Source organism: Volvox carteri (assembly GCF_000143455.1).
Source record: "Volvox carteri f. nagariensis unplaced genomic scaffold VOLCAscaffold_54, whole genome shotgun sequence".
Lineage (NCBI taxonomy): Eukaryota > Viridiplantae > Chlorophyta > Chlorophyceae > Chlamydomonadales > Volvocaceae > Volvox > Volvox carteri.
This window is the reverse complement of record NW_003307597.1, coordinates 578,520-589,672: the sequence shown is the minus strand read 5'-3', so window position 1 is coordinate 589,672 and position 11,153 is coordinate 578,520. Positions and strand designations below refer to the sequence as shown.

Genomic DNA, 11,153 nt, shown 5'->3' with positions numbered 1-11,153 from the left:
CATCGGCAGGAATTTGCGCCGTAGTCTTAGACTTCGGTCGCGGAATAGGAACGTGCTTAGCATCGCTCAAAGAAACAGCCTTAGTCTTAGCTATAGGCTTAGGAACCATTTCCAGAAAGTCGAGTCTAAGACTCAGACAATGGGTGAGTAACTGCTGCGGCGCAATGTGAGGCGAGGACCGAACAAATGATCGTCGATACCAAAATGTAACAGCCGTCTCTTACCTTAGCTGTTTTAGCGGAAGCGGAGGGTCTCGTCCACGATTGACGACCCAGCGTTAGGCGCGAGAAGAGACAAGGGAAGTCGGGATTCGAAGACATACGTCGAGAATGGTGACAGCGGAGTCTCGAACATCCGAACACTGGTATAGTGATACGATAAGTGTCTGGCCGAAGCACTTCACCTGGGTGGCTTAAATGCGGCCCACCTGCCGCCGTCTCCATTCCTGGAGTCTTGGTGTCGTACGCTAGGTTGTGATAGCGTACCAGAAAGTGAGTTCGTACAGTTAACGAGTATGGTTCGTAAATACGGGACCGTACCGTTACTGTGATTAAGCTTTAATAGCTTAAAGATATTCTAAGGTAAATGTAGCTTGCTACACAAGGACAGTGTCCCCGTAAAGGTTTTGCGGGGTTACAGGGGCCCCCGTAAGGTTTTCGGCCAGTACAGGAGCCTGGTACGGGGGCCCCTCTGTAAGGAAAATTTGGGAGGTACGGGGGATCCCGCAAGTTTCAGGAAGGTCAGTGTCGAACCCTGCTGTACACGACAGTTGAGCGAACATTTGGCAGGGGAAGCAGAAACGTGGCTGTAGGACGAGGGGCAACAATTCGTTGTGAAGGAGAGGCCGATTGGGTCAATGGGCCAAGAATGTTTAGGCCGTGTGCAGAAGCGGTGTTGTGCTTAGCCTAAGGGTAGGGTTTTTGGAGAAGGGGGAGGTGCTACCGGGGCAGCGACGGTTTGTAAGGGAGTTAAGTACTAATGTTATGTACATAATGCTGTGCATTGAGAAGGTGCGAGCTGCGAATTGGATGTCTAGTATACTATCAGTTTTCTTCTTTCTTTCGTGGCAGGATACAGGATAGACGGATTGCGGCTTTGCTGGGGGATTCTACGGTGGCCTTTGGAGTGGGAGTTAAAAGGTAGCAGTGACTGGACGATAAGATACTTCAGAAGCGAGCAGTTTCTACCAGATGGGAGGGAAATCCTCGTCACGGCTCTAGCGCAGGATGCTATGACTATGTGACGATGGTGAATTACAATGATGCTTTGTGCAGTGCTTTTTGATGACGCGTGTGCCGGTCAAAGATATTTCGCTTGTCCGGTGGAAATTGGAGCTAAAAGCCAATTGTGGCAAGCCCACGGGGGACAGGAGAGGGGCGGCGTTGTATGTGTCGTTTAGTGTCGTCTTGCTGTTTGTTGACTGTTTATCTTCGTGTGGTGGTCGCCCCGTTTATCACTGCATTTGGTGTGCGCGGTGATTCATGCGGGTGATCTGCAAAGAATTTTCATTTACAATTATGCATTTTTGTCTCGCGAATCTGGGATTCCGAAACAAATGCAGCGACGGGGGACAGGAGAGCATGCACAGGCATAAAGCGGGACACGCATATGCAGGCTGTTAAGGATGCTGCATGCACGCGGGGGGTGATATGCAGGGTGGTACAGTCCGATCGGGTCCCGACAGGAATGGCACTTGTGCTGAAAATCCCGACAGGCTTTGGAAAATGCTGTCGGGCGGACCCGACGAAAAAGGGGGAAAGCGCCAAACGGCCATCGGGAGCCCCCGACGAGGCCCGGAGGGCTCCCGTCGGGGGACACGACAGGGTTAGGGGTGCTAGGACCGCCCGATCGGGTGCTGTGGGTCGTCGGTTGGCCCTCCGGCGACGGACAGCTACAGTGATACATAATGGCATTCATACAAATATAACTGGATGGAAATATGTAATGTAGTGGTAGCATTCATTCACTTCGTTGCCTCTTCTTCTTTATCCTTTGACTCTGCTGTACAGGGATCCATGCTTCGATACATAAGCGAAGGGCACACTACCTTATCTCGACCTTATTGACAATTAATACAAAGACCATATGCAGCTTTACATTACCCTTTCGAACGTTTGCTGCCTCGTTCTGTAAGTCTGTGGGCTTTACCAAAACAGCTTTCTCAAGCTGAACCTGCTCGACCGTTGGCTCACAGGCAGACGTGCAGGCGTGCATGTGTTGCTGTGTGTGTGTGTGTGTGTGTGTGTGTGTGTGTGTGTGTGTGTGTGTGTGTGTGTGTGTGTGTGTGTGTGTGTGTGTTCGTGCATATCAGAACTGTGAACTGCAAACTGAGAACTGGAAACTGCGCATATAAAATACGAATAAATGTAATTTCAAGCGGCACACAACGAAATTTCGTTCTTGCGTCACCCGACAGGTTTTGGGATGGGCTATCGGGGCACCCGACAGAAATTGAAAGATATGCAAAAACGCTATCGGGTGGGGCCGACGGGCATGGGACGGGGAAAACCGGCAACCCGACCATTTCAGGAAGGTCCTGTACCACCTTGGTGATATGCAGCCCAGTCTTTCTAGTGGGTGTGCGTGCACGCACATGTAGTCTACACTCGCATCATCGAGTAGCGAATTTCCCCCCAGGTACATATCACCTGGTTCGCCACCGTAGCGGATCATCCCGCCCTTCACCCCACGCCGTATACCTCGCGACTGTAGCTACCCAAGTTTCCTTCATCTCCCCTTCCAACCGCACCCGCGCCCGCGCCCGCACCCACACCCACACCCGCACCTCGCCTGCTACGCTGTCCCCCTTTCCCCTCTCACCTCCACCCCACATCCCACATCCGATACACACACACACTTTCTCTCTCTCACCTGCCATCCCCCTAGCTCAGGAATATCGTCCGTAGTGTGAAGAAGACAGCATTCCAAAAAAAGCCAGGAACAAATTTTCGTCTATGTCCTGGCTCTTAGTGTAGGGAGCCAGCGCCGTACACCGTACATCGTACATGGGGTAAGAAAAGGACCTTAAGATATACGTTTGTTGGGGAAAGTGTACCTCAAGAGCCCAACCCCGCCCATCTTTGCTCGTCCCATCACATCTCATTGGTACACGAAGCGAAAAACATACACGCTCATACTCGGATATTGTACGACACTGTTTCGCTTCTCTTCTTCTTCTCCTTCTTCAGGAACCTCGCCCCACGTAATGCGCCTCCTCGCACCTCGCGGCTTAGTTTTGGCAGTGTGCCTTCTGTACGGACAAGTATGAAAATGTGAAATACCTCAACATCCCCTTTCCCATGCACAGGTATTCGTATTCGTAAACCCTGCCTTCCCCGGTATTTCGGGGCACCCTCATCCAGTCACCCTAGTCAACTTCTCAGTGGATCGCTCAGGTTCCGCACCCACCACCAGCATCCAATGGAATCTGCCGGGTCGACAGCGGCCCAACTCCATTCCTGGTCGGCTCGCAGGTTAACTTTATCCCAGGTCACCACCGTCCGTCAACTAGGGGCGCAATACCTTCCACCATCGGAAGGATTTTTGACCCGAATGGGTATCGATCCCGGGATCTCCCGGGGCAATGGTCGCGCGCTACCAGTAGTGCCAAACCCTAATATGGTGACGTGATCGGTTAAAAAACCGCCACCACCAATGCTCACCACCATTACCACCACTGCCACTACCATCACACCAACAAAACAACAACAACGAAACCTTAACCCCCACGCGATAAAACCCCTCAAACCTCCAATCCCCAAGCAGTAGCTGGACAACACCCCTCGCACTACCGCTCCCGCCAAACAGCGTCCCCTCCACCTTCCCAGTCCCACGCCCGCAGGCCCAGCCCCGCACCCCTGTGGCTTCTGTCACCTCCATTTTCACTAACCAGCTTCCTCCTACCGAATGCAGCAGTAGCACCAGCACCATTACCGGCACCCGCTACAGCCGCCGCACCAGCAGTAGCAGCAGCAGTAACAGTAGCAGCAGCAGCCGCACCGGCATCCGCTACAGCCGCCGCACCGGCAGTAGCAGCAGCAGTAACAGTAGCAGCAGCAGCCGCACCGGCATCCGCTACAGCCGCCGCACCGGCAGTAGCAGCAGCAGTAACAGTAGCAGCAGCAGCCGCACCGGCATCCGCTACAGCCGCCGCACCGGCAGTAGCAGCAGCAGTAACAGTAGCAGCAGCAGCAGCAGCCGCATCGGCAGCAGTAGCAGCAGTAGTGGTGCCCTCCCAGCTGTCCCAGCTGTCACCAGGAAATCGGTGGCGAAGTGCCGCATTGAGGCGATACCTTGGTAGCCCGGGAACCTTGACTTCGAAGTAGCGGCCCAAGCTGGGGTGATGTACCTGAAAGCGTTTTAGGGTTTTAGAAGTTAAGGGTTTCACGGTTTTAGGGTTTTAATCACCTGAGCCGTGGGAACGCGATTTGCGGACATGTATGTGTATGTGTGTGTGGATATGGGTCGAAGAGATTTTAGAGGTAGGTTAGGTGGTTAGGTAGTTATGAAGGTGAGGGGACGTCCAGATGACGGGTTGAGTGTCTGGAGTCGGGTGGCTTAGGAGGGGGTAGCCGGTGGTTGGGTTCGTGTTAGGTTATTATTATTAAGTCCCCTCTATCCCTTTTGAGTTTGAAGCAGGCGACGCGCGTGAGGGAGCCCCGACGGCCCGGTCGGAATGCGAAACCCATTACCGCCTCATGCCTGTGGTACTGCATCCACAGTGGGAGATGGAGGAGTGAGGGGTAAGGGGTAAGGAAGGGGTTTTGTAGGGGAAGGAGAAGGGTTGTGTTAAAGCGTGGCGCCTGGTGTTTTTTTAAAGGGGTGTCGGCGCACTCGGCAGGTGCGCTAGGCGTGCCGCCCAAAAGTTTGGCTTCTCATGGCTAAGCATGTACAACTTACCTCGAAATCGTACGGCACTGCGACCATCGTAACGCCAGCTTCTGCAAGATGCTCGTACGGCTTTGGAGGGCGCGGCGGCGGCAGCGGCACTGCTGCCTCCGCCTCCGCCGCCGCCGCCGCTGCCGTACCCAGTGTTGAAGCCGGCGGCGACCTCACCGCCGTGGGCACTAGCAGCTGAAGGTTCACCTGCGCCACGTACGTCTCCTGTAATATTTCAGTTGGTGGTTGGGGTTTTTAAGGTCTTGGTTTTAGTAGTTAAGTAGTTTCATAAGTGGTGCATGTACATATGTACATATATACCTCAAGATTGGATCCCTCCGGACGCATCGAGTCGGTCGGACCGACTCGGTCCAAGCAGACATATTCTAAGATTAAGAAGATCGACCCGCCATCACCACCATCATCATTACCACCATCATCATTACCACCATCATCACCACCAGTGGCATTAAAGCACATGTGTGTTTTTCCCCCATCACCCACTCCCCCCCACTCCCGCCACCCACCTCAGACCGAGGCCGGTTGTGAAGTCCACGCAAACGGGACCCCGGACCCCGAGGACGCCAAACCTGAAGAACACCACCACCACCACCACCACCACCACCGCCGGCGGCATTTCCGTGCGCTGCTGACGTTGCTGCCGCCGCGGCGGCGCCGCCGCCGCCGCCGCCGCCGCTGGACCTGCCATTACTACTGCCGGCGGCGGCGGCTGCAGCGGCATTGCAACAGCCGTTGGCGCTGTTACCACCAGCGCCGCTGCTGCTGCTGCGCCGGTCGCTGACTAGGACGCGGTAGAAGGGCTGATTGCGGCCGCGTCCAGGGAGGGAGTCGACACCCATTTGCCTGATCCACTGCAGAGAGGTACCGCGGGTTCTAGGTAAATGCGGTGAGTAAATGTATGTGAAGCTCGGTTAAAGCGCGGTTGAAGAATTGGTTAAGATTCTTTGAGATGGTTGCGGCGGTTAAGAAATGGTTGTTGGGGTCGGTTAATTAGGATAAATGCACTCGAACTAAAAGCTGTTATCAGCCATTTCACCTCGTGCACGGCAACACAATATTTTTCACTGCGCCGAGTTGCCGTTGTATCATTGAATTGATTACAATTTATAATGAGTTATTATGAGTCATATATTATGAGTCAATTTATGAGTTATATGAGTCATAAGAGTCGTACACAACACAATTTGTAAATTCGTACCGCCTCGGTCATTTTACATCTTGTATCCCAATCGACGATGACGCCGCGATAGCCGTACTTGCGATGCTGCAAATATTGCATAATATTGCGGAATAAGCTTCTTAACAGTAATAAGTTCCGACGGACAGTTAGCAAAGTGACGTCACATTTGACGGTTAGCAGTTGCCAGGGTGGTTGTTTGTACGACATTTTATGTTGGTTCTGCAGTTAAGTTACGGAGAAGCAAACGGCACGATGCCACGCTTCCCCTGCATTCACTCATCATGCATTTTCACACGGTAAATGCTCTCCAAATGTTGTTTAGACCCAGCAAAACTCCCCTCACCTGCACCATGGTCCCCACGGGGAACAAGACTCCGGGCGGCCGGTGCTTCTGGCTCACTGAGTCAGCTTGCCAGGCACTACGGCGGTCGTCCAACTCCCGCCGCCGCTGCCGTACAAGTGCCGTACAGCGTCAGGGTTTGGCGGGGGAGGCGTAGGCATGTGAATGCAACGGAGCCATGGGGGCGCGGGGAATGGAAGTGCATATGAGGAGGAGCTGCAAGAGGGTGAGAGGTGCTGAGGAGGGGAGGGGAGAGAGGCATCCCAAAGTGCTAGAGAACGCGTCCAAAACACATATTCCAGGGATTCCCTCCCCTTTCCTAACCCCCTAAACCACGTAGCCCTTGCAAGTATGAATACCATACAATCCAGCGTACCAGCCCATACACACACACATCATACATACACAGGCATACATACAGACAGACACACAGGGCACCTGGGGCGCGCCACACAGTCACACACATCACAACGTACTAGCCAACCCAAGACAGCCATGCCTCCCCCACCCTCCCACATGCCCCCTCGCTCGGTCTGCAAGCATCCCCCCAATCATCACCACCGACAACAACCATGACGGCTAATTGCCGAATGAGCGTAAGGAAACATAAAACCTTCCTTAAACCCTAAAAAAACCCTAAAACACAAAACCTTAAAACCTAAAGCCTTAAAACTCTGAACACGCTAAAACGTACCCTGGATATGTGCGCCACCAGTTGGTGCCGCCGTTCCTCATCCGTACCGTCTGCCGCACTTCCAGCTCCAGGCACTTGAAGAGCCCCCGTGGCCGTCCGCCCCAGTGGCGGTGCAGCGTGTATCTCGTTCGGAGCTCCCGGCTGCGGAGACTGCTCGAAAGGTTGAGGCGGCGGTGAACACGGCTGCATGGCAGACAGGCCCGCCATTACCGAGTCCAAGCACTCCGCTGCGTCCCTCCAGTCCTCGAGCGCCAGGCTCACCCCGTAGCGGCGAAGGAGTAAATTACGTGACTGTGAATACAATCCGTACGGCATTGATGGTACGGAACACGTGAATGGTATGCGGTTTAATTATATAATTTTAGGTGAGCATTCTATTAGCAAGCCTTCGTAGCTTAGTGGTAGAGCGTTCCCTTCGTAAGGGAAAGGTCCTGAGTTCAATCCTCAGCGGGGGCAACATCGGAATTAGTAAACCTATGCATATATATATATATATGTATGTGTATATTTATAACGCACCATCTTAAAGTCGGTTGCCACATCTTTACTTATTCACCGACTTACCACCGAGCAACCGGCAGCACTCGTACACGTACCTGGCCCGCCACGGCACCACACAGCTCCAGGATTAGTCGTACACATGTCATGTCGTTACCATTCTGCGCAATATATGGAGGGGGTTCCCCTTACAAGGGAAGTTCAACACCAGGCTGCACCAGGCCTGTCCATGGGCGACACCACCACACATCTACAACTCGGTACACACTTTTTTCTTTCTCCCTTCGGTATGATCCGCGTACATGTGTACGGCACATGGACCCTTATTTCTCCCTTCGTCATAATCCGTACTTGTGTACGGCACATGGACCCTTATTTCTCCCTTCGTCATAATCCGTACTTGTGTACGGCACATGGACCCTTATTTCTGCCTTCGTCATAATCCGTGCATGTGTACGGCACATGGACCCTTATTTCTGCCTTCGTCATAATCCGTGCATGTGTACGGCACATGGACCCTTAATAAGGAATGGATGCCAACCACCTCCATGCGCACATACCAATCTAAACCAATCTAAACCAATCTAAACCAATCTAAACCAACATGCAGCCACCTCGCCCTCCCGTCCATGACACTTCCCGTTTTGAGTTTCACACCTTAAGGGATACCCTTCCCCGCCCCAACCCCTCCCCAGGCCAGCAGACCCCCCTTAAAACGCTAAACCCACCGCTGCAGAGTCAACTTCTCACCCACCTGGTAAATGCCGTACAGATTGGCACACATTCGTTCGTACATCCGACCCGGGCTCAGGGCGCACACGTCACTCCGCTCAATAGAAATACCAAAGCCCGCCATTTTCCGCCTGTACGTCAAATGTACGGTATGAGTAAAACACTCAATTTTACTCATAAACTCACGACAACCGTACAATACTTGTACGAACTTGTACGCAGCGGTTATTCACGGCATTTTCATGTCTAAAAAAGCACAGCTATTTTTGCTTATGACAAACTTATGTCATCAGGGGGGGGAAATAGTCAGATCAGGTATACCCAAAACACTCACCTTCACAAAACAATTTATTGCTGATGCGGTCCGGCTCCCACCCAGACCCCCTCCCGCAAATTACCCCCCATTCTCGCCCATCACCATCATGCGGTCCACCCACCCACCCACCCACCCACCCACCCTCTCACCTCAGCTGTTGCCAGGTAAGAACTGTACCGCCGCCGTACACGTCAATGAACACCTCCTCATCCTCCTCCGAAGTCCCACTTCCACTTCCGCTACCAGTACCACTACCTCCGCTACCAGTACCACTACCTCCGCTACCAGTACCACTACCTCCGCTACCAGTACCACCACCAGTACCACCACCAGGAGCACCACGGGAAGGACTGCCGCCGCTGCTGCCCCCGCCGCCGCTGCAGGGCGCTGAGCTCCCGGTCCTGCCCCCCCCGCCGCTGCAGGGCGCTGAGCTCCCGGTCCTGCCCCCGCCGCTGCCGCGTGCTACCACCCCCTCGCCTTCCGGAACAGTTGGAATAAACCTGCCATACACAATCGTACACACAAGCATACAATCGTACGCCGACATATCATATGCCAGTGCTTGTCGTACCGGCTTCGCATATCATTTTTTCGACATACATACAAAAGTACAACACGCTACACACCGCACACTGCTACAATCCACGACGTGTTCACGACACGGCGTTTTACCTGTTGCATCATGGCCATGCCACTAACATTTACACGACGTTTTACCATGAACATGGTACGTACGGCACATGTCGTGCACTGTACGGCACCCCGCAGTCGTACCTGGTCACCACGCGCGCGGGCAGTCCGATGATCTCTAATCGCCCTCCAAGTCCCCCTCTCCTAGCCACAGCCAGTTGGAGCAGTGCCAAGGTGATGGGAATGCCCCGTCGTCTGGCCAGCACGTCACACAACATAGAGTTTACGGGGTTGTAGTAATCTCCCGCATCGCAACCGAGAAATCCCAGTCCGCCGTCGGTGCCGGCAAGCTTGGCCAGTACGGCAGTCTTGGCGGCAGCTGCCGGCGTCGTGCCCGGTGTTGGTGATGTCGTACATGACAATGGCGGCGGCGGCGGTGGTGGTGGTGGCGGTCCGAAAAGAAGGTTGTTGAGGATGCGGAGGGCCTTATATGGAGATTGTACGGCGGAAAGCGCCGTGAGGGGAGAGGGTTGCGGTGACAAAGTTAGTTGGGTTTTCCGTTGGGCGTTGGGCGGGTGGAGGGGGTGTGCGGGTCGTTGGAACGGGGTCCCCAACGGTGGGGCGGAAGTTACGTGATGATGGAAGAATTTTAAAGAAACAACTGTCAACAACCACCAACCACCACCATAACCACCACCACCTGGAGGGAGGGGGAGCCGGTGGTCCTCGTGGTGTGTTTTGGATGGCAGGGTGGGTGGGGAGTGGGAGGGCAAGTGGGGCTTTGGGGCGGGTGGGGAAAGCCGGGGGGGCCGCCGCCGCAGAGAGTAACATCTTCCGTACTTCAAAACAACCCAGACACACACACACCCACACACGCACGTACGGCTATGTAGCCTCCCTCCCGCCCTCCCTACATACATACATACGTACACACACACCGACCTGCAAAGACCCCGGGGGAGCCCCCTCCGCCGCCATCCGCCGCCCAAGCTCCCCCCCCAGCGCCCCCACCTCCACCTCAACGCCGCTTAGATCGGCTGTGGGGTAGTGCGCCTGGGCCTGTGTGTGTGTGGGGGGGTATGTATGTATGTATATATGTATGTATGTATGTACTCTCAGTCGAGAGGCAAAAGTCCCTTTCCCGGTTCCCTCCCCTCTCTCCTTCCCATACGCACAAATACACACACAAATACACACACAAATACACACACACTCAGCCCCCGTTCCCCGCCCCCCGGCCCCGTCCCCCCGACCTCCCCGCTTCATTCGCCAGTGGTTCGTTCGTCTTACCCCTCCCCCTCTCCCCCCACCCTGCGTGCCTCCTGCCCGTGTAGCTCTCCCACCCAACACGCGGCGTGGAACCAACGTGTGTGCAAACACAAATGGTACGTGTCCAAACACACAAATATACGATGATGCTACTCTTGCTGCTGTTGATGTTGATGGTGATGCTACTGCTGCTGCTGTTGATGTTGATGATGATGATGATGCTACTGCTGCTGCTGTTGATGTTGATGATGATGATGATGATGTTGGTAGCCATGGTCATTTCCCCTTCCCCCCACGGCTCATTGGGCCGCCAAGTCGTACATTCCCCCTCCCGCCCGCCCGCCGCCGTGTCCACCCCAAACCTCCACTCCCCCAAACTCACGATGGCCAGCGCCCCCACCTCCAGCCGCTCCTCAGCGACCCGCGGGTCACCAGCCACCCGCTGAAGAACACATGCAGCCTGGCCCTTCCGGATCGCCGCCAGCGCCTGTCGCATCCAAGTGGATGTGTTTTTTTATTGATTGGTTGGAGTGGGGGGTGGAATGTGTTGCGGGTCCCTCCCCCTCCTCCCCCTCCCTCCCCCTCCCTGCCCCTC

At 54.5% G+C, this 11,153-nt stretch overlaps 1 protein-coding gene across 1 annotated transcript in view; it reads right to left on the bottom strand.

Moving 5' to 3' along the window:
* Positions 1-4,589: 4,589 nt before the first annotated feature.
* The window catches only part of VOLCADRAFT_96690 (uncharacterized protein), a gene marked incomplete at both ends in the record, with an annotated part of 7,716 nt that continues 1,152 nt past the window's right edge, over positions 4,590-11,153 (bottom strand). Inside the window, 9 exons of the mRNA XM_002955685.1 lie at positions 4,590-4,709; positions 4,900-5,103; positions 6,423-6,527; positions 7,114-7,296; positions 7,710-7,772; positions 8,366-8,474; positions 9,434-9,774; positions 10,232-10,348; positions 10,941-11,045. Coding sequence (XP_002955731.1) covers positions 4,590-4,709; positions 4,900-5,103; positions 6,423-6,527; positions 7,114-7,296; positions 7,710-7,772; positions 8,366-8,474; positions 9,434-9,774; positions 10,232-10,348; positions 10,941-11,045 — 1,347 coding nt within the window. The remainder of the gene's footprint in view (positions 4,710-4,899; positions 5,104-6,422; positions 6,528-7,113; positions 7,297-7,709; positions 7,773-8,365; positions 8,475-9,433; positions 9,775-10,231; positions 10,349-10,940; positions 11,046-11,153) is intronic.